The following is a 23,503-nucleotide window of genomic DNA, read 5'->3' on the forward strand; positions in this document are numbered from 1 at the left end:
CCCTTGTCCTGTCACTGACACCACTGAGAAGAGTCTGGCGTCATTCTCCTGCCACTCACCCTTTAGCTATTGATCAGCATGAATGAGATGCCCCTCAGCCCTCCTCTTCCCCAAGCTAAACAGCGCCAGCTCCCTCAGCCTTTCCTCATAATGCCGATGTTCCAGTCCCCTCAGCGTCCTAGCCGCTTTCTGCTGCACTCTTCAGTAGTTCCTTGTCTGGGGAGCCCGTGGGTACAAAAGTCGTCGAGGGTGATGGGTAAGACATAAACAAGACTGGCAGCTCCTTCAACTCACGCTCCTGCAACCGGCTCCGGGAGCCAGCGAAGGCTGTGCCTTGCGCGCCCCGCAGCCGCCCTCAGCCTTCGCCTCGCAGCGGGTCCCATTTCCCGCCCACCTCTCTCCGCCGCCTTCGCGGTTTCCTGGCGCCATCTTCCGAGCCCTGCCGCTCGTGCTCGCCCTGCCGCTCGTGCTCGCCCTGCCGCTCGTGCTCGCCCTGCCGCTCGTGCTCGCCCTGCGTAGGCCACAGAGCGGGAGGGCTGCAAGCTCCGGCTCTGCCCACAGGGGCCCCGGACTGCTCAGGAGGCAGCAGTGGAGCTCGTCTTGCTCCCCGTGGCTGCAAGGTGCTTTGTAAATACGTAGGGGATGGACCCAGCTGTTGGCGAGGGACCCAGCGGTGGCCCATGGAGCTCGGGCACTCTTTAACTTGAGGCCTGCCGCAGCAGCTCCCTCCTGAGGAGAGAGCGGAGCCGTAGCCAAGGGGGCGGCTCTCTGCCGGGGGTGTGGGAGTGTGGAGCAGGCGGAGCCGGGAGTGCCGGTGCGCGGCGGCGGTGGCGGCAGTGGCAGCATGAATGAGGCAGAGGGCCTGCGGCAGCGCCGGCCGCTCCGCCCGCAGGTCATCACCGAGGACAGCCCGGCGCAGGAGGCCAAGGAAGGCAGGTAGGGCCCGCCGCGGTTCCCCTTGCGTGGGGAAGGAACGAGCGGCCTGCCAGTGACGGTGGGAGTGGGATTTGCCTAGCTTGAGGGGAGAGGAGGAGGAGAGCGGATGGACTGCTGCACGGTGGTGTTTGTTGGCGAGGTGCCGAGGGCCCGGGGCCGGGCTCATGCGAGGCGGGTGTTCGGCTGGGCCTGAGGGAAGGGCCCGGTGTGGGTCGGTGGCTGTGTGGTGGGCAGGGGATCCCGAGCAGATCTGGGGCTCTAGGGTGGCCACTGGGCCCTGTCTGAGGGGAGTCTGTCTAAGAGGTGTGCTGGGAGTGGAAAGCCTCCACCACCCTGGAGGATGGAAGTCAGGACGGGAGCTTTAGACTGGATATAGAAAAAAATTCTTTCCGGTGAGGGTGGTGAGGCACTGGAACAGGTTGCCCAGGCTGGTCGTGGATGCTCCCTCCCTGGAGGTGTTGAAGGTCAGGTTGGATGCGGTCTTGAGCAACTTGGTCTACTGGAAGGTGTCCCTGCCCATGGCAGAGGGGTTGGAACTAGGTGATCTTTAGGGTCCCTTCCCATGAAACCATTCCATGATTCTGTGAGCCTGCCCTGGCACAACTGGTGGAGGCTCAGATCTGGGTCACAGTGCTCTGGGAGAGGCTGGCCTGAGTGAAGCAAAGTAGAAGGAGCTTGCTGGCTGGCCTGGGGCTGTGGGGAGTGAGGCCTTGGCTCCCCTGCTTTCTTGGTCAGTGGCACCCCAGCTCTGCAGTGGGTGCTTCTCTGGTGCTCCTTCTTCTGCTGGAGGTGGCTAGAAGAGGGAGGAGGGTTTTTGGAAGGGCCTGCACACCTTCTGCTGAGCTGCAGGAAGAGCTTTTAACAAAACAAAACAAAAATTTAATTTGTGGCCTTTTTTTTAATTCTTTCCCCAGGGGGTCCATTTGAAAATCATAGAATTGTTTCATTTGGAAAAGACTTCTAAGATCATCAGGTCCAACTGTCCACTTATCATTACCATGGCCATTAAACCATTTCCCAAAGTGCCATGTCCCTGTATTTCTTGAAGACCTCCAGGGATGGTGACTCTACCACCTCCCTGGGCAGCCTATTCTACTGCCTGACCACTTTTTAAATACTGTTTAACTTTCATTAGTGAAGAAAGAATGGTTATCCCATTGTGGCTTGCTCAGGTTTGTTGTAGGTGTGATTAAGTCTTGTGTAACTCAGTTTGTTTATATTGTGTAATAGTAATCTGAAATTTAAAGGCTAGTCTGTATGTGTCTGATATAGAATGACCTTATGAACAAGTCTGTTTGTTTGTGGCTGAGTTGAAGATTCCGTTTCCAATTTTCTGTTCAAGAATTTTGTAAACAGTTCACTGTAGCTAAAGGCCACAGCTGCAATAAGTCATTGAATCATTAAGGTTGGAAAAGACCTTTAAATAATGGTGTTTGTTTTGTCTTCCACTCAGTAAAGTAATTGATGACTTGTAATACTTAGGTTCACCACCCATTTTGTCTCCTCCCATTTCAGTACATTGCAGAGTCTTAACCCTGTCTTAGCCCTGTCTTTCAGGGCCATCAGAATGACCATGTCTGGTGGCTTGCACACTTGGCCTGCTTTTGAGGGAGAACATGAGCGTCTCTCACCTTGAGAGACTGCTTTTCCTAGCTTCAGCCCTTCTTAGTAATTTTGCTCACAGTCTTGAGATATTTAGAATCATAGAACTGATTTGGTTGGAAGAGATCTCTTGAGTCCTACCTTAAATTTAAGACCACCATGGCCATTAAACCGCATCCCAAAGCGCCACATCTGCATGCTTCTTGAACACCTGCAGGGGCAATGACTCTACCATCTCCCTGGACAGCCTGTTCCAATGCCTGACCATGCTTACAGGAAAGAAATTTTTCCTCACATCCAACGTAAACCTCCCCTGGCACAATTTCAGGCCATTTCCTCTCATTCTATCACCTAATAATAAGGAAAAGATGCTGACCCCCACTTTGCTACAAACTACATTCAATAGCTGGTAGAGAGCAATGAGGTCTCCCCTCAGCCTTCTCTTCTCCAGACTAAACAATGGAGATTTCTTAGCCACTCCTCACCAGACCTCTTCTACAGACCCTTCACCAGGTTTGTTGCCCTTCTCTGGACATGCTCCAGCACCTCAAGGTCTTTCCTGCAGTGAGGGGCCTGAAACTGACCTCAGTACTCAACATGTGGCATCAACAGTGCCAACTATAGGGGCACAATCACTTCCCTACTCCTTCTGGCCATACTATTCCTTATAGATGCCAGGATGCTGCTGACCTTCTTGGCCACCTGAGCACACTGCTGGCTTATGTTCAGCTGTCTGTCAGCCAGCACCCCCAGGTCCTTTTCTGCTGGGCAGTTTTCCAGCCACTCTGCCTCAAGCCTGGAGTGTTGCATGGGGTTGTTGTTACCCAAGCGCAGGAATCGACCCTTGGCCTTGTTGAATCTCATTCACTTGACCTTTGTCCATTGATCCAGCACGTCCAGATCCCGCTGCAGAGCCTTCCTACTCTCCAGCAGATCAAGACTCCCACCTGATTTAGTGTAATCTGCAAATTTACTGAGGGTGCACTCAGTTGCCTTGTCCAGATGACTGATAAAGAGATTAAAGAGAACTTGGTTTATTCCAGTTCTGTGCAGAAGAAGGCTGCAGGCCTTGAGTGAAGCCTGGCATTTTTGTAACTGTTAATCCTTTCCATTTGTCAACACAGTAGGTTAGAGTTGTCATTATTCTATAGTAGGTATATTTTGTTTAGTTTTGTGAGGATCCTGAGAAGCCGACTCATGTTATTGTTTTTAAAACAAGGCATGTTGGTTTCTTTAAATTCTTATGTCTTTAAATTTAGCAGTGTGTAAAATAGGTCTTGCAGTTTGCAGGCTTGAAGTGAGTTTGTTTGTTTGTTTGTCACCTAGTTCTTGCCTTTCTCCTTTACTGTTAATTTCTTGCAGATCTGAATGAGGATCAGATGTATGACCTTTACTTAAATTATGCTTTTCAGGAGCCGTAATTAAGTTGGTTTTGGCAGATGAGTTTCCATTCATCTTTATCTGCTTCCTTTTTTTTGTTTTTGTAAGCGGGGCTCAGCTGTCAGAAAGGTGCTGAGGTGTCTGCTGACAATACTTTTCATCTTGCAGTATTGAGCCTTCATCTTTTGAAGGACAGTGGAAGGACAAGGCTGACAGCTGAAGTCTGTGCAAACTTGGGGATCACCTTGTATCTCAACCACCCACTCTCAATTCCAGATCTGATGGGAAACAGACTGGGAGGTTGATGGCTTCCATCAGATATCTACTGTTAGAGCCAGAAGTACTGGAATCATCTGATGAATTCAAGGGTAGTCTGGCTCTTTGGAAGTGCGACGTGGTCAGCACAGAGGAGAAAGCTTGTTTGGAGCAGTTTTCCCGCTTGATCCAGATGGAGACAGTGTTAGTGGTGTACCACTGCTGAATCACAGAATGATAGGGGTTGGAAGGGAACTCTGGAGATCATCAAGTCCTACCAACCCACCCCCACCAAGGCAGGTTTGCCCAGAGAAGGTCACCCAGGAACGTGTGCAGGTGGGTTTGGAATGTCTCCAGAGAAGGAGACTTCACCACCTCTCTGGGCAGCCTGTCCCAGTCCTCCCTTACCCTTACAGTAAAGAAGGAGCCCCTTGTGTTTAGATAGAACTTCTTCTGTTCAAGTTTGTGCCTGTTACTCCTTGTCCTGTTGCTGGGCACCACTGAAAAAAGACTGTTCCTATCCTGGGATCAGTTCATGATGGTCATGCTGGGATCTTGAGTGTGAGAAATAAAATTTCTTGTTTAATATATCTAAGAGCAGGAGTACTTTGAGCACACTGGTGGAAAGGAAATATACTCGGTTGGTGAGTACCTTGTGGAGCTGGGGCAAATCTGGTGACCAACAGCAAAGCAGCTGTTTTTGGTATGCTCTAGTGACACTTCTTGGTGTGGGCTGAATTGCTTGTAACTTTGGGCTAGCAGCAATGGCAGCTCTGTCAGCATCCCCTTGGCACAGCCTGGTGATTTGCATGGTGGCTTATGATGGCCTGCTGGGGAAACTGGGGCACACCTCCATCGTAATCACCTCCACCTGCTGCCAGAAGAGAGGGTCTGGCAATAGCTGTGCCATTAGGAGAAAGCTGTGATGCATTATGGATGTTCCAACTTGGGCACAGTGACCAAATGCAGGCCTAGTCCTGGCCTTGCTGTTCCATCTCATGATCCCCAAAGGTTACCTTGATGTACTGCAAGTCCATGTCCTTGGATCCCCAGTTGTGGTATTTGTGCTCTGGGCAGGGGTTCATCTTTCCTATTATCTGGATGATTGGCTAATGAAGGACAAACCAGTGGAAGCAGTCCAAGGATTAATGCAGAACTAACAGGCACTTTTTGCTTTGAGTTGTTACTACAAGGAGACAGGCTGGCTGTCCCCAGGAATGGTTCAGAGGAGCTAAAATTGTGGGTGCTGCTTTTCTAGTTTAAGGCTGGGACCAGAAATAGTGCGGCCAGCAGGACCCAGGGCAGAGATTGTCCCCCTGTACTCAGCACTGGTGAGGCTGCACCTCAAATACTGGGTTCAGTTTTGGGGCCCTCACTGCAAGAAAGACATTTGAGGTGCTGGGGCAGATTCAGAGAGGGGCAATAAAGCTGGTGAAGGGTCTGGAGAACAGGTCTGGTGAGAAGCAGCTGAGGGAACTGGAGGAGACTGAGGGAACACTTCATCATTTCTCTCTGCAACTCCCTGAAAGGAGTTTGGAGTGAGGTGGGTGTTGTTCTCTCTTCCTAGCAACAAGAGATAAGAGGAGAGGAAGTGGCCTCAAGATGCACCAGGGGAGGTTTAGGTTGAGTATTGGGAAAAATTTCTTTACTTTAGTTGAACTTTTCATCCAAAATTTGTCGGGATAGAAACCATTGCCAAAGCCAGAGATCAAGGTGAAAAAAATCCTCCAACCAAACGACCACCTCCCTGCCTTGTCTTGATTTTGGGTTTTGTTAGTTGGTGGGGTGGGGTTTTTTGTTTGTTTGGGGTTTTTTGTATTTGTATATTTTTCAGTCAGAATATGTGAAACCTGTACATGGAGGCACAGGCTCATAGATGGTTGTGTGGAATTTGTGTAGATCATATGCTTATGATTGTACTGTTGTCTCAAAGCTTCTTTTGTTGTATTTTTTTTTTTTTATGTTGGTGTCTCTGACTTCAAACAAGTGTGCAAATGCCTGTCTAGGGATAGATTCTGCCAAGATGGCTTTGGTGGACTTGGTAGAATCAGGTTTACAGTTGCATTTGATGATCTTTAAGGTCTTTTCCAACTGAAATGACTCTGTGGTTGTAATGTCTCATATGATGCCAGTGTGCTGAGACTGGATAAACATGCCTTTCTCTCGTACTAACAAGTTCAAAATGGAATTTATAGGACATTTGGGATGGTAGTTGGACAGAAGTGAGGAAAACCAGCTGTTAAAGAATGTTTAAACACTGTTGTGTCTTAAACCAGCTTAGCATGTTAATCCTGTTTCCTGTCTGGTTTTGACAGCACTTACAGCAGCAAGGTGTTCCGTGTTACCTTCTTGACTTTGGCTGCATCTCTGACTGTGCCCCTGCTTGGAGTAACTCTTTTACTGGATTCTCCCATAGACCCTCAGCCTATAAGGTAAGTTTGTTTTGAAAGAAATGCTGTTGAAGCATAACTTCTTTGTGTCCTGGCTTTTTGTTCTTTTTCAGCAAACAAGTGTTACCTGTGTAAAGTGGTTTTAACTGGATTAAGAAATAATCATAGAATCATTAAGGTTGGAAAAGATCTCTAAGATCAAGTCCAACCTTCTACCAAACACCTCCATAATGGAGAAATGTTTTTGTAGGTTTATCCATTGCTATGGCCTGCTTCCCACACCCTGCCTGCTTCTGAGCTGTCTTGTGCCTTCTATGTCACTGCTGACACTTTCTTTTGATCATTAGCCTAGAAAATTATTTTTTTGCTGTCTAAGCTGTCAGTGGAACTTGTGGACACTTCTGTGCACTCTTGCCTTGTGTGAGACAAGAACTGCATTTTCACTAAGGACTAAGCTGTACCCCTGCAGTTACAGTTCTGTCAAAGGGAGTCTACTGCCTGAGAATGGAAATGGAGAACCTGACTGGGTTAATATGGGGCTTTGTACCAGTGGAACCATGTGGTGATCACAGAATCACAGCATGGTGAGGGTTGGAAGTGACCTCTGAAGATCATCTTGTCCAACAACCCTGATGGAGCAGGATCACTTAGAGTAAATCACACAGGAACATGTCCAGGGAGGTTTGGAATGCCTCTAGCATCTCTGAGCAGCAGTGTTCTGCCACCTTCAAAGTTAAGAGCTTTTTCCTTCCAATGTTATATTTAAATCTCTTAAAGCTGTGCAGCTGGGTGAATTCTGCCCTGTTTGAATTCATAAACATCTCAGTCAAGGTCTGTATCAAATACCTAGTTTAAGAGTGAATCAACAGTGTGTTGGGAGAGGTTGGGTATGAAACACATTGACTCCTACCATAGGCTGCTTAGTGCTCCTGGTGTTCTAAAGGAACTGAAAATGCTCAGTCTGGTAAGTATTTATGATCAGCTCAGTAATTCCCTATTGAAAAGGGACAACAACAACACTGTAAATACCTCTAAAGTTGCAGGAAACTGTTCATGTGGTAGGGTGCTGCTTACAAATCCTGCCAATAGGCTATTTAACATAAGCAGCCTCACTGCAGATGTTAATGAAATGCTTTCTGCTGTGGCTGAGTTTAACAAATCCCAATTCCCTGAAATACATTGCAACCAAATAGTAATTTAGCAACCCAAGAGGATATGGTCTCCCTTGTCCTATCACTGCAGGTCCTTGTCAAAAGTCCCTCACCAGCTTTCTTAAAGCCCACTGGAAGGCTGCTATAAGGTCTCCCCAGAGGTTTCCCTTCTCCAGGCTGAACGGCCCCAACTCTTGCAGCCTTTCTGCACAGGGGAGATGCTTCTGCCCTCTGATCATCTTTGTGGCCTCCTCTGCATCTGCTCCAGCAGTTTGATGTCCTTCTTGTGTAGGGGCCACCAGAACTGGACGCAGGTCACACACAGCTGTCACCTTTCTGATCAGCAGAACCAGAAAATGATGATCCTTGCCGACCAGGAGTCAACGTTCCTGCTTGTCAGCTGTGTTTTCTTTTGAAATATGCTGAATATAAAGCATAGGTCAGGTTTGCAGGAGTTGGCAAACCAGGAAGAAAATGATCCAATGTGTTACTCAAGAGTGTTTGCAGATCTGTGCAAGGGTTCATGAGGTCTGTGTTGTGTTTTGCAGCTTGAAGGAACCTCCCCTCCTGACAGGCGTGCTCGAGCCCAACATCAAGTTACAAAAAGCTGAGAGGTTATGGGAAAATCAGCTAGTTGGGCCAGAGTCCATTGTCAATATTGGGGGTAAGCACTAATAAAATAAGCTATTAAAGAAGGATCTTTAAATGTTGCTCCATCAGTGAAGATTTATTCAATAACACATCTTTTAAACAACCTCTGAAAGTTGTTTGCACCATGCAGCCAACTCTGGGTTTTAATATTTGCAGGCAACTGGCTACTTTTGTAATGGTCATTGGCCCTGAGGAAGCTGAGGTTTGTGGTGTTAATTTTTGCTTGTATGACAAAAATAAACCTGAAACTGATAAACAGCATATCTACATTTTGGTGCTGTTGCATGCATTACAAATGCCATCCTGTATTTCTCTCTTATGGCTTGTGTGTTCTCCCCAAGATGGCAAATCCATGCCACCTCTGAGCGGTTTCTTAACAAGGTGGCTGCATGCATAAATGGCATGGCAACCACTTTGTGTGTGTGTGTATTGTGTGACCAGGTGGCCAAGAAGGCCAAAAGCATCCTGGCCTGGATCAAGAATAGTGTGACTAGCAGGAATAGGGAAGTGATTGTACCCCTATACTCAGCACTGGTAAAGTCACAGCTTGACTACTGGTTTTGAGTGCCACAGTATAAGAAAGACATTGAGGTGCTGTAGAATGTCCAGAGAAGAGCAACTAAGCTAGTGAGGGGTTTGGAGACCCTGTTGTACAAAGAGCAGCTGAGGGAACTGGGGTTTAGTCTGGAGAAAAGAAGGCTATGAAGAGATCTTACTGCTCTCTACAACACCATGAAAGGAGGTTGAAGTGAGGTGGGGTTTGGTCTCTTCTCCCTCGTATCAGGTGATAGAACAAGAGAAAATGGCCTGAAATTGTGCCAGGGTGGTTAAGGTGGAATATGAAGAAAAGTTTCTTTTCTGTAAGAGAGGTCAGGTGTTGGAACAGGCTGCCCAGGGAGGTGGTGGAGTCACCATCCCTGGAGGTGTTCAAGAAGTGCGTAGATGTGGCGTTTCAGGATATAGTTTAGTGGTCATGCTGGTTGGGTTATAGTTGGACACAAAAATCTTGAAGGTCTTTCCCAACTGTAATGGAATTCTGTGGTTCTATGTGTGTTTAGTAACAAAATACATATCTTTGTGTGCATATGTATATAACTATAGACTCATTTTGATTGGAAAAGACCTTCGAGATCGTTGAGTTCAACCACTGTCTAATTCTATCAGGGTTAGTGATAAACCATGTCTGTCAGCACCACATCTCTCTGTCTTTTCAACACCTCCAGGAATGGAATTCAACCACCTCCCTGGGGAGCCTAGTCTCATTTTTGAGAACCTTTTCAGTGAAGAAGTTTCTTCTAATCTCCAAATCTCCCCTGCTGCAACTTGAGGCCATTTCCCCTCATCCCATCACTTATTACTATGGAGAAGAGACCGACCCCCACCTCACTCCAACCTCCTTTCAGGGAGTGGTAGAGAGCAAGGAGGTCTTCCCTTAGCCTTCTTTTCTCCAAATTAAAAAAACGTATTTCCCTCAGCTGCTCCTCATTTAACCTTTAACTAAGGATTTGGACAATTTATGGGTGAAGAGCTTCATATCCCATATTCATAACTCCTGAAGTTTAAATCGTGCATCTTCTCTTTGAGTTGGAAGAACTCTAACTAAATATTCTTATTTGCTTTCATCTTTCTCCTTCCCTCTTTATTCTTTTGCTATAACTGAAGAAGACCTTTGCTTCCCTAGATCTCAAACATGAATTCTACTTCATGCTAGTAGGATTGTGTAGAAGAATGATTACCACTACAGTGTTGCAATCAAGCTACTAACAGGAGTTCTTTTCGCAGATGTGCTGTTTACTGGGACAGCTGATGGGAAGATTATCAAAATTGAAGATGGGGAGCTAGAAACAATAGCCAGAATTGGCCATGGGCCTTGTGGTGAGTGCCAGCTCCTGAACATACCTGAAAACATCTGGGTTGTGTTGATTAAACTGGTCTGGATTGCTTCTGCAAGTGCATGTCTTCCTCTGGAGATATTTGTAGCAAATACTGATAAATTTGGGTGAATGAAGTATGAGTAGAAATATGTATGTAAGCACTGGAAGGAGCAGCAGAACAAAAGGCCAGAAGAAGGGAATAGGTACTCTTGATAACAAAGGACATTGTTCTCAGCAGTAAAATTTAGTAGTAAGGGATTTTTATGTTGTGACTGCAAAGCCTGCAGTCTAATAAGGCTGCAGCATGCATGACTTATTAGTAGGAGATCAGAGAAGCACAGAATTATCGAAGCTGGGAGGGACCTCCAGAGATCATCTAGTCCAACAAGTAAAGCAGATTGCACAGGAACACGTCCAGGTGGCTTTTGAAAGCCTCCAGAGAAGGAGACTCTGCAGCTTCTCTGGGCAGCTGTTGCAGTGTTCTGCTACACTCGAAGGCATAAATATGAGTTTGAGTTGGATGTGAAGAATCACTATTTTCTGTTGTGCTTGGGAGAGGTGGGAAGATTATGCTGCTTTATTTCTTTGGGATCCTAAGAAGTAGTGGGGAACCTGGACTTCTGTCTTTTCCTCTTTAAATTGGGGATGGAAGTGAAAAGGCCACAGCTGACTACTTTCTCAGAGGTTTCTCTCACTAGTCTTTCAAACTACAAATCATAGAATGGTTTGGGTTGGAAGGGACCTTAAAGATCATCTAGTTCCACCCCCTGCTGCCATGGGCAGGGACAGCTTCCACTAGACTAGGTTGCTCAGGGACCCAGTCTTACTGGAATGGTCCCCTCGTATCCCTGCCATCTTCCTCAAATGCCCATAGCACACCCATGTGAAAGAACCTTGTCAATCCAGGGAATCCAGAGATGTCCTGAAGTTCTTATTTCTTCAGTACTCTAGTAAATTAACTGCTCAGATTTAGAGTGTTCCTCTTTCTTGACATAAAGAAGTCTTCACTGTCTATGTCTTGAGAAACTGTTTCATAACAGTGTTGGCCTTTCCAGAAAAAACAAATTTCTGAGATATGTGTGTATATTTTTTTGTATTTAAGAAAGAAAAGAAAAAGAATCCCATATTAAAACTAATTCTGTCTGAGAATCAGCCTTTAGATAAATCAAGTTTTCTAACATTCAGCCCTATTTGGGGCAACTGTTAACGAGCTACCAGCCTGGGAAATTACAGGGTTATCTCTAGACAGGTGAAACAACCCCATGGTAACCTGCAGAACCTGGGGATGTGTGGTTAGAAAGCTGTGACTTGGAGAGGGATCTGGAGGTATTGGTTGACAGTTGACTGAACATGAGTCAGCAGTGCCCAGGTGGCCAAGAAAGCCAATGGCATCCTGGCTTGGATTAGGAACACTGTGACCAGCAGGAACAGGGAGGTGATCATCCCCCTGTACTCAGCACTGGCAAGACCATAGCTAGAGTATTGTGTTCAGTTCTGGGCTCCTCACTGTAGGAAGAACATTGAGGTGCTGGAGCATGTCCAGAGAAGGGCAACAAGGCTCATGAAGGGCCTGGAGCACATGGCCTACAAGGACGGTCTGAGGGAACTGGGGTTGTTCAGTCTGGAGAAGAGGCTGAGGGGAGACCTCATTGCTCCTGAAGGGAGCTACCTGAAGGGAGATTGGAGTGAGGAGGGGACAGCCTCTTCTCCTTGGTGTCAAGTGACAGGACCAGAGGAGATGGTTTCAATCTGTGCCAGGGGAGGTTCAGGCTGGGTGCTAGGTATTATTTCTTCACTGGAAGGGTTCTCAACCATTGGAATGGTCTGCCCAGGGCAGTGGTGGAGTCACCATCCCTGGAGGTGATTAAGCACTGTGTGGACCTGGTGCTTAGGGCCATGGTTCAGTGTTGACCCTTCAGTGCTGGGTCGAGGGTTGGACTGGATGAGCTCTAGGGCTCTTCCAACTGGATGTTTTCTGTGATTCTGTGAAAACATGGGGCTGTTTCATTCAGTGAAAGTAAGAATAATTTCTTGCATGAGCGTGTGTGGTGCTGGGCATAGAATTTTGTCAGTCCAGTTTCACCTGTGTTGGTAACCTTAATGATTTGTATTTATTTCTGTTTGGAAAACCATGTGAAAATTGTTTCCTTAGGAAGCCGTGAAGATGAGCCAACGTGTGGAAGGCCACTTGGTATCAGAGTGGGGCCAAATAACACCCTTTTTGTGGCAGATGCCTATTATGGACTCTATGAAGTCAATCCTAGTACAGGTATGATTTTTCTGCTCAGAAGTTCTCTTCCACTGAGAAATTCAGGTCTTGTTTACAGCTCTGCCAGACACTGCAGGCAGAATAATGCCTGCGTTCTTTGTAGGGTGGGTTGGAGCTGTCTAGATGAAATATGGCACACAAAGGCTTGGTATTTATTTCCTTGTAGCAATTATTTTCTCTCTCTGTCTGTATCAGAGTTATGAGTGGCTTGTTTTCTGCTTACATAGACTTTTGGTTGTCAAAATTAGTGCCCTAGGATCTGTGGATAAAGCTCTGTGTAGCTGTTCCAATTTTCACAGAGCGGAACGGGGAAATGTTGTTACGTAAACTTTTTGTTGTGTTTGCTGTACTTCTATTTTGGCCTTGATCTCAGTGTGTGATAGTGAAAAGCTCTTAACTTCCCTGTGACCTCAATCTATAGAAAGGGAAGAAAGATGTATTTTGGTGCAGCTGAAGATCAGTGACATGCAAGGGGGGGGATTGAGTGTACCCTCAGCAAGTTTGCTGATGATACCAAACTGAGAGGGGGTGGCTGACACCCTGTCAGGCTGTGCTGCCACCCAGAGATATCTGCACAGGCTGGAGAGCTGGGTGAAGGGGAAGCTCATGAAGTTCAATAAGAACAAGTGTAGAGTCCTGCAGCCACCCAGGCACCAGTACAGACTAGGGGTCATTTGTGCTGGAAAGCAGCTCCATGGAGAAAGGCCTCAGAGTCCTAGTGGACAATAAGTTCTCCACAGGACAGCAATGTGGCCTTCTGACCAAGAGGGCAAATTGCATCCTGGGGTGCATCAAGAAAAGTGTGTCCACCAAGTCCAGGGATGTTCTTCTCCTCTACACTGCCCTGGTGGAGACCACATCTGGAATAATGTATCCAGTTTTGGATTCCCCAGTTCAAGAGAGACAGGGATCTGCTGGAGAGTCCAACAGAGAACTATGAGGATGATTAACGGACTGGAACCTCTCTTCTGTGGAAAAGAAGACTGAGACCTGGGGCTGTTTTATTCTTGAGAAGGCTGAGAGGGGATCTTATTAATGTTTATAAATATCTGAGGGGTGGGTGTCAAGAAGAAGGTCACAGTCTCTTCATGGTGATGCCAAGCAATAGGTCAAGGAACGATAGGCACAAGGTGAAACACAGCAAGTTCCACCTCAACATGAGCAGGAACTTCTTTGCTGTGAGGGTGCCAGAGCACTGGAACAGGCTGCCCAGAGAGGTTGTGGAGTCTCCTTCTCTGGAGACCTTCGAAACCTGCCTGGATGCATTCCTGTGTACACTGCTGGCTCATCTTCTTCAGGCTGTTGATCAACACGTCTGGCACCTTTCCAGCCTCTCTGTTCCAAGCCTGAAGTATTGCATAGGGTTGTTGTGACTCAAGTGCAGGATCTGACACTTGGCCTTGTTGGATCTCTTACATTTAGTGTTGGGCCAGCCAGCCAGCCTGTACAGATCTCTCTGCAGAGCCTTCCTACCATCAAGCAGATCAACGTTCCCTCCCACTTCAGTGTCATCTGCAAACTTACTGAGGGTGCACTCAATCCCCTGGCCTAGGCATTGATAAAGATCTATTCAATGTGGTGTTGTTCCACTACAACCCAAAACCTTACACTTAACAGAGGCACAAATGGCTAAAAGGTGAAACTAGTTTCCTGTTAGTATTTAACTCATTTCCAAGGAAGGACATAAAAAATCTTGTCTTGTGTGTATCTTTCTTTTTCTTTCTTTTTGTAACCAGGGGAAACGAAGATGCTTGTGTCGACCAAAACACCAATTGAAGGTCAGAAGTTGTCCTTTTTGAATGATCTTACAGTGACACGGGATGGGAGGAAGATCTACTTCACTGACTCCAGCAGCAAATGGCAAAGACGAGACTACCTGTTCTTGACTATGGAAGGCACAGATGATGGACGGCAAGTATCTCTTCCCCAAGGCATTTAACTGACTGTAAGCTCAGCTCTTTGAATGGGCTTCACCACTTCCTTGATCTTCAGCTTTTTGCACTTGATAAAACCACCTGTGCAAACACTGCACTGCTCAGGGAAGGGTGAGAGAATGTATGAATGTCCCAGCTAACTGCAGGGGGGTTGGACTAAATGACCTGTAGAAGTCCCTTCTGACTTGCATGGTTCTATGATTCTAATGAGAGCTCTTTTTCCTTCAAGAGAACTTGTATGGAGCATATGTTTCAAAAGGGAAGGAAGGCTACTGGTGTCCCCCAGGGCACCCCGCAGTGGGTGCAGCACCATTCAATGTGTTCATCAGTGACCTGGATATAGGGACAGGGTGTACTCTCAGCAGGTTTGCTGAGGATACCAAACTGGAAGGAGTGACTGACGCCCTGCAGGTTGCACTGCCATCCAGCATGCCCTGAACAGGCTGGAGAGCTGGGCAGGGAGAAACTAAATGAAATTCAACAAGTCCAAGTGTGCTGGTTTGAGGCCAGACAGATTTTCTCTTGCCCTGAGAGGGACAAAAGAATGACACTCACACAAATGGATTGGAGAGTGATGGAAAGTTTAAATGGAAAAGCAATTTCTAAAACTACAAAAAACTACAAGCATAGTGCCAAAAATATCCCAAAGCATACAGAGTCCCTTACATAACACCCAAAGACCTCCCAGCTCTTCCCTTCTCCCCACCTGAGGGTAAACCCAAACTCCCAGGGCTCTTTCTTCCCCCCTCCACTTCTAAGCTAATCTCAGGCTGGCCAGGTCTGAGACTGCCCCCCCTCCTTTCTCCTCCTGGCATTAGGCCTAGACAGGCTTAAGAGGCCTTGAGATACTCCCCCACCATTACCTGATAGGGAAGCATCTCCCACGGGAGCAGAGAAGGAAGAAAGAGACAGGGAATGACTTTGCAAATGGATTTATAGGGCGCAGGATTTATGGGTAGAAATACGCCGTTTCCTGTGTCCACCTGATTGGGTTGGACACTGGGGACACCGGAGGTGTAACTTATGTGGCAGTAACAGGAGGCACCCAGCCTAAACTGCCATACCAAGTACAGAGTTCTGCATCTGGGGAAGAACAGCCCCATGGATCAGTACAGGTTGGGGGCTGACCTGCTGGAGAGCAGCTCTGGGTAAAAGGACCTGGGAAAGCTGGTGGACAAGAAGTTCACCATGAGCCAGCAGTATGTCCTTGTGGTGAAGAAGGCCAAGGGTGTTCTGGGGTGCATTAAGAAGAGTATGGCAAACAGATTGAGAGAGGTTCTCATCCACTTCTATGCTGTGCTGGTGAGGCCTCATCTGGAGTCCTGTGTCCAGTTTGGGGTACCCCAGCTCAAGAAGGACAAAGAACTGTTGGTGAGAGTCCAGTGCAGGGCCACTAAGATGCTGAGGAGACTGGGACATCTCTCATATGAGGAAAGGCTGAGAGAGCTGGGGCTGTTTAACCTGGAGAAGAGGAGGCTGAGGGGGATCTTACTAATGCATACAAATATCTAAGGGGTGGGTGTCAGGGAGATGGGGCCAGATTCTTTTCAGTGGTCCCCAGTGACAGGACAAGAAGTAATGGGCATAAACCTGAATGCAGGAAGTTCCATATGAGAAGAAAATTCTTCACTTTGAGGGTGGCAGAGCACTGGAACAGGCTGCCCAGAGAGGTGGTGGAGTCTGCACCTCTGAACACTTTAAACACCCACCTGGACATGTTCCTGTATGATCTGCTCTAGATGATCCTGCTCTGGTAGGGGGATTGGACTCAATGATCTTCAGAGGTCCCTTCCTACCCCTTCTATTATGTGTGATTCTGTGTGAAGGTGTTAGCATTACACTAAGCCTAAATCCTTCAGGAATGCTGCCAATCTTAAGTACCTTAATATTTCTCCTATCTTCATGAACAAGTCTTTCCTGGCTGTTCTGCCTTTTTAACTTAGGCAAAATGCATGTGAGAGAAGTGCCTGGACAATGAAACCAAGATTAATGATGTCTTCACTCAAGACCATCTATAATGCTTTCTTTTTAGCTTGCTTGAATATGACACAGTAACAAAAGAAGTAAAAGTCTTAATGGTAGGACTGAGATTTCCCAATGGTGTCCAGCTCTCTCCTGCAGAAGACTTCGTCCTCGTGCAGGAAACAACCATGGCTAGAATCAGAAGGTGAGTAGGACCTTGCTGAAGTTATCCCTACTGTCAGTTTAAAATTTATCTGAGTGACAAAAGAAATCCTACAATCTCTTCATGCCTAGTTAGTAATGGCTAAGAAGGTGGCCTCCCTCAATACTTCATTTTTTTTTTCTTCCACTGTAAACACTTTGACTGCATAACCTTTCCATCACAGAAGTCGTTCGACTGGAAGGGATCCCCAAGGGTCGTCTTGTCCAACCACCCAGCAGGGAGCAGAGACATCTCCAACTAGATCAGGTTGCTCAGGGCCCCATCAAGTTTGACCTTGAATATATCCAGGGATGGGACCTCAACCACATCCCTGGGCAACCTGTTCCAGTATTTCACCACTCTCATTGTGAAGAACTTCTTCCTAATGTCCAGCCTAAATCTACTCTTCTCTAGTTTAAAACCATTCCCCCTCATCCTATCACTACAAGCCCTTCTAAACAGTCCCTCCCCAGCCTTTCTGTAGGTCCCCTTCAGATGAAATGTAGCTATAAGGTCTCCCTGGAGCTTTCTCCAGGTTGAACAGCCCCAATTCTTTCAGCCTGCCTTCATAGGAGAGGTACTCCATCCCTCTGATCATTTTTATGGCACTTCTCTGCACCTGCTCTATCAGGTCCATGTCCTTCTTGTATTGAGGGCCCCAGAGCTGGACACAGTACTCTAAGTAAGGTCTTACTGGAGCAGTACAGAGTGGCAGAATCACCTCTCAGTTTGCTGTCCACACTTCTTTTGATGCAGCCCAGGATGCCATTGGCCTTCTGGCCTGCAGGTGCACATTGCTGGCTCATGTCCAGCTTCTCACCCACCAGCACTCTCAGGTCCTTTTTTGCAGGGCTGCTCTCAATCTTGTCATCTCCCAGCCTGTGTTGAGAGTTGCCCTGACCTAGGTGCAGGACGTGCACCTCATGAGGTTGTTCTTAGCCCACCCCTCCAGCCTGTCCAGGTACCTCTGGATGCCATTCCATCCCTCAGTCACATCAACCACACCACTCAGCTTGGTGTCATCAGCAAACTTGCTGAGGGTCACTCAGTCTTGCTGTCTGTATCATATATGAAGAGACTGAACAGCACTGGTCCCAGTGTGGACCCCCCAGGGACTCCAGTTGTCACTCATCTCCATCTGGACATTGAGCTGTCGACAACTGCCCTTTGGATACAACCCTCCAGCCAATCCCTTATCCCCTGGACAGCCCACCCATCCAATCCATAGCTCTCCAGCTTACAAGGATGTTGTGGGGCACTGTGTCAAAGACTTCACAGAAGTCCATTAATGACATCTGTTGGTCTTCTTTGTCCACTGGTGTAGTCGCATCATGGGCTCCTTGAGCATAGTGGAGTAAGCTGATGTTTTCTGAGGAGAAGAATGTGGCTGTACCAAAATAAAGAAAGAAATTGATTTATTTTGTTTTTGTTGTTTTTGGTTTTTTTAAGTGAATTCTTTTGGGGACTTCTATTTATTATGTGAACTGTTTGAAGGAAGATGTCCTAATCCTTGCTATCTGTAACTTTCAGGTATTATGTGTCTGGGTTGATGAAAGGTGGAGCAGATATGTTTGTTGAGAATCTACCTGGTCTTCCAGATAATATCAGGTTAAGCAGCTCTGGAGGATATTGGGTAGCTATGGCATTTGTCCGGCCCAATCCTGGATTTTCCTTGTTGGATTTCCTGTCTGAAAAACCATGGATTAAAAGGATGATATTTAAGGTAAAAAAAAAAAAATTAAAATCACTTTTAGTGTAGGGTTGGGAGTGATAAATATTGTTTTGTCCTGTTTCATCCCCTTCACAGGAAGATTTTGAATTGGTTTTTTTTTTTTTAGTGTCACAGAATACGTCCGGTCTCATCCTGTCCAACCCTTGACCCAGCACTGAAGGGTCAACACTAAACCATGGCCCTAAGCACCAGGTCCACAGGCTGCTTAAACACCTCCAGGGATGGTGACTCTACCCCTGCCCTGGGCAGACCATTCCAACAATTGAGAACCCTTTCAGTGAAGAAGTATTTCCTAACATCCAGCCTGAACCTCCCCTGGCAGATTGAAACCATTTCCTTTGGTCCTGTCACTTGACACCAAGGAGAAGAGGCTGTCCCCTCCTCATTCCAACCTCTCTTCAGAGAGCAATGAGGTCTCCCTTCAGCCTCCTCTTGTCCAGACTGAACACCCCCACCTCCCTCAGATGCAACTTGTGGACCATCTGCTCCAGGCCCTTCACCAGCCTCATTGCCCTTCTCTAGACACACTCCAGTCCCTCAGTGTTCTTTCTATAGTGAGGGGCCCAGAACTGAACACAGTGCTGAAGGTGTGACCTCATCAGCGCTGAGTACAGAGGGATGATCACCTCCCTGTTCCTGCTGGCCACTGTTTCTAACACAGGCCAGGATGCTACTGGGTTTCTTAGTTAAACATGTGGTTGTCTCCAGGTGGAGGAGTTCCTCTATATTCCTAGGTAGTAAAACTAACATTTGCTTCGCTGAGTACCAGGTCTCTTAAGCTGCCTCCCATCTTGATGTCAGGAAAGAAATAGTGGCTATCTCAGCCCTAGCCATGCAGCAACACAAGATCTACTTTTTGGATACACGAAGACTTCACCTTTGTACCTGAAGTACCTAAACTACTCACTGCCAGGTGTCTGGAGAACATTTGAGATGTCTGCCTTGTTCTACACACTACTGTAGACATCGTAGGAGACAATGTGTGTGTCCTGTATGCTGCTAACTGACACTTTGTTCTTCATCATTATGCTTCTTATGTCACACCCCGTTTTAGGATGAGGACAAGCAGGAATTCTGTATTTTGTAAGGAATCTCTGATGCTTAAGGTGCTAAAGAAATGGAATGGTGCTTTTTAACCAACAATGGTGCTCTTCAAACAAGGAAGACTTGAAAATACAATCACCAACCAGTGTCTGCAGTGGCAGTGCCATTTCAGCTAAAACTCTGCTGTCCCTCTGAAACCTATTGTCTCCTGTGGTGCAGCACAGGAGCCTTAAACTCTGCTCTGGGGAGCAGAGCATGATGTCTGCTGCTTGCAGGACACAGGAACAAGCTGGTGTCTGCTGTGTGGACATCCTTTCAGCTTAGTGCTGGAGCAGAGTTTGCTTCTGCTGGTTTTGTTTGTTTGTTTATTGTAGCTTTAAGGTTGTCTTTTCAGGAGTTAATGTATTAGGCCTGTATAATACTGTTTACTCAAAATGTGTGCTTAGCTTAGCTTCTTCTTCCAAGGAAAAAGCTTAGCTGCTTCTTCCAAGCAGTGTGGAATGATTTTTTTTGTTTTAAGTGCCTGAGATCTAAGAACAAAATCTTTCCTTGTTAATTTTATTCTCTTTTATTTTCTTCTTCTTTTAGCTGCTGAGTCAGGAGACAGTGACAAAGTTTGTGCCCAAATACAGCCTTGTTGTTGAACTTAGTGAGACAGGATCCTACAGAAGAAGCTTCCATGATCCCAATGGAGTGAGAGTAGCTTATGTCAGTGAAGCACATGAGCACGATGGATATCTTTACCTGGGATCCTTCCGGTCTCCATTTATCTGCAGACTTAATCTTCAGCATGTTTAACTGTCCAGCCATGATCAAGTGCCACTGTCTCTAATACTCCTGAGGTATGAGGGAAGAATGTGACCAAGGGCAAAAAGTCTCTCACTGTTCTGTTGCACAGCTCACTGTGCCTGTCTTGTTCCTTGGAGTTGGCACACATCATTATTAATACCTGAGGAATATGGTGGGACATCTTCATACAGTTATGTGCTCCTTAAAGAAAATCCACTGCTCTTCCGTTACAGCCATGTCTAAAAATGTGGAAAAAAGTTGCTTTACAAGCCGCACAGAGACAAAGAAAAGCATTGGGGGCTAACACATGAAGGGAACCTCCTAGCACCAAATGTCTTTTTCCGTTTGCTCTCTTTTGAGGAGAGAGTCTAAATGGAGCTTGCAATTCTGGGCTAGCTCTTTCCTATCACCCGTTACAGCCATGTCTAAGCATGCCCAGTCCTGTTTTGGAGTCTTTTTAAACAGACCTCATCTGTCACCTTGAGTGCAACTGTATGTCTCCTGATACTGGAAGGATTTGTGATGTATGGAATTTGATTGTGTCTGATTTTGGATTGAGGAGGGTGGTGTCTTGCATGTGTTTATTTCTGGTTTAGAACTTCCCCCTCAGGAGTGGTTACAATGCATGTTCTAATGTCATACCATGGTGCTGTTGGAGAGGCAGCAACATTCTTAACGTGCGTAGAAATCTAGTGATACCATTTGGGGTTTCTCCAATTCCCAGCTTGTGTAATCCACATCAATTAACTGTTAATCAACATGGAGAATCAAATTTTATCATTATCTGTGGACTCCTGTGTTTCTTTATAGCATCATAGTCAGATGAAGAAAAAAAGTTGTGTTTTTCTGTGTTACTAAAGATTAGTTCCAGAGAGTTTAAACAGGGTCACTGGTAGTATTCCCTCTGTGTTTACCAGGTCCTGTAAGTCTCCTGTTCATTATGTAGGTGGCTGTTCCAGACAGACATGGGAGAGAGAGGGACACCTGCAGGAATCACAGAATGGTAGGGGTTGGAAGGGACCTCTGGAGATCACGTCCAACACACCTGCCAAGGCAGGATCACCTAAAGAAGGTCACAGAGGAACATATCCAGGTGGGTTTTGAATGTCTCTAAAGATGGAGACTCCATCACGTCTCTGGGCAGCCTGTTCCGGTGTCCCTTAAATTAAAGAACTTCCTCCTCATGTTTGGGTGCAACTTCTTCTGTTCAGGTTTGTGCCCATTACCCCTTTGAAGGAATTGATTTAGGGACCAGAACTCCAGACACTGTCTTACTGATAGAAGGAGATGCTTTAACCATGATGGGTGGCAAACCCTGGGAACAGAGCGCAGCTAAAAGGAAAACACAGACGGGTCAGCTCCCTAGAGGCCACTGTGACCTAAGGGAGTTATGCAGGGACCTGATAACAAGAACAAAGCAAAACATAGGACAGAATTATGGAATCCCTTTATCTCTTGCTTGACGTTTGCTTAAGCCTTCTGAAAAATATGTGTCCGTGTGATACTTTCTCTCTGTAGCCAATCATGAATTTATAACTGTAGTATGGACATACCAATGACCAATTACAAGCTGCCTTCTGATGTTATGTTAACCTATATAAAGAAAAAGCTTTGTACAATAAATCGACACGTGGCTTGCATCAGGCCTCGTCCCGTCTCTCACATCGCAGCACCCCTTGTCCTGTCACTGGGCACCACTGAAGAAAGCCTAGTCCCATCCTCCTGACACCCTTTCAGTATTTCTAAGCATTGATGAGATCCCCTCTGTCTTCTCTTTTCCAGAGCAAAGAGACCTAATTCTCCCAGTCTTTCCTTATAAGAGGGATGATCCTCTTCAGCATGTTTTTAATGGAGAATGGTTGAGATTTTTGGGAAGATCGGTGTTTGAAAATTGATGTAGACTGAAAGGGCCCTTATAAAATCCAGTAATAGTGGATGAGGAAGGCTTCAGTGGAAGGTTTTGGAATGTGGTAGCAGCTTATGGACGCTTTCTGGCATCTACACTACTTCTGCTAACAGATACTCTGCTTGGTAAATCCAGAGAATGCTTTTCTGTCAGTTACAGAAGGAAAGGCTGTGCTGTCACGTTTTACATAAGAGGGCTTGCATCTTGAAGGTGTTACTTTAGCAGCCGTGTGATTTAGTGGCTTGATTTCAGGCATCGGAACAGGCTGCCCAGGGAGGTGGTGGTCACCATCCCTGGAGGTATTTAAAAGATGTGTGGATGTGGTGCTGAGGGACGTGGTTTAGTGGCAATGGCTTAGAAGTAGTGGTGGGATTGTGAGCTCTAGGTGAGCTGTTGGACTTCATGATCTCAAAGATGTCTTCCAGTGTCAGTGGTTCTATGATTCTAATTTGTGCTTTGGGATTGAAGACTGCTGCTCTCTCTTTTTCTACCACTGGGTGATAGTCAAACATAAACATGGTATTGCTCAGTTTCCTCACTTTGGAGAAAGAAAGAATGAAGATTTGCTTGATGTACAATGAAAAGCAACAGAGAAAGGGATGATGATAAAAATGTCATCTGCTTTCCCCTAGCCTTCTGCACTTCTTTCTGGCTGGGCACATCCCTCCAGCTGAGAAGGATGGGCCTGTAGCTACAGCTACTTTAGCAATAACTGCAGGCAGGCAAAAGGCAGGCTCTGCACTGAGGACAGGCAGGAATTCTGGGGGTGGAGTTCACAGGCAGGAAGGAATTAATGCCCATTTCTGATAAAGAAATTTCATAATTCATGACTGTGCTTCATTGGCAAGTAATGTGACCTGCAGGACAGGTGAGGTGATTCTCCCCCTCTGCTCAGCTCTCCTGAGACCCACCTGGAGTACTGCATCCAGTTCTGGGGGCCCCAGCACAAGAAGGACGTGGAACTGCTGAGAGGGTCCAGAGAAGGGCTGTGAACATGGTCAGAGGGCTGGAGCAGCTCCCCCATGGGGACAGGCTGAGAGTTGGAGCAGCTCAGCCTGGAGAAGAGAAGGCTCTTGGGAGACCTTAGAGGAGATTTCCAGTACTTGAAGGGGGCCTGCTAGAAAGCTGAGAAGGGACTTTTGACAAGGGCTTGTAGTGATAGGATCAGGGGGAATGGCTTTGACCTGGAGGAGGGGAGAAGGGGAGATTTAGACTGGAGATTAGGAAGAAATTCTTTACAGTGAGGGTGGTGAGACACTGGCACAGGTTGCCCAGGGAGGTTGTGGATGCCCTTTCTCTGGAGATGTTCAAGGCCAGGCTGGATGGGGCCTTGAGCAACCTGGTCTACTGAAAGGTGTCCCTGCCTATGGCAGGGGGTTTGGAACTAAACGATCTTTAAGGTCCTGTCAACCTAAACCATTCTGTG

The 23,503-nt window shown here is 46.7% G+C and overlaps 1 protein-coding gene across 1 annotated transcript; it reads left to right on the forward strand.

Moving 5' to 3' along the window:
• Nucleotides 1–844: 844 nt before the first annotated feature.
• Nucleotides 845–20,245, forward strand: APMAP (adipocyte plasma membrane associated protein). Its single transcript, XM_054399111.1, has 9 exons — nucleotides 845–936; nucleotides 6,489–6,605; nucleotides 8,263–8,378; nucleotides 10,148–10,240; nucleotides 12,392–12,508; nucleotides 14,245–14,419; nucleotides 16,475–16,609; nucleotides 18,137–18,329; nucleotides 19,971–20,245. Exons 1-9 carry the CDS (start codon nucleotides 845–847, stop codon nucleotides 20,178–20,180), a joined length of 1,248 nt encoding a protein of 415 aa, XP_054255086.1. The 3' UTR covers nucleotides 20,181–20,245.
• The last annotated feature ends 3,258 nt before the right edge of the window (nucleotides 20,246–23,503 follow it).

This window comes from Indicator indicator, chromosome 2, assembly GCF_027791375.1.
Source record: "Indicator indicator isolate 239-I01 chromosome 2, UM_Iind_1.1, whole genome shotgun sequence".
NCBI lineage: Eukaryota > Metazoa > Chordata > Aves > Piciformes > Indicatoridae > Indicator > Indicator indicator.

Excerpts from the sequence above, each read along its gene's own strand:
- APMAP (XM_054399111.1), top strand. The coding sequence starts at position 845 with ATGAATGAGGCAGAGGGCCTGCGGCAGCGCCGGCCGCTCCGCCCGCAG. Across the intron at positions 937-6,488 it reads CAGGAGGCCAAGGAAGGCAG|CACTTACAGCAGCAAGGTGT; the intron begins GTAGGGCCCGCC and ends TGGTTTTGACAG. Across the intron at positions 16,610-18,136 it reads ACCATGGCTAGAATCAGAAG|GTATTATGTGTCTGGGTTGA; the intron begins GTGAGTAGGACC and ends TGTAACTTTCAG.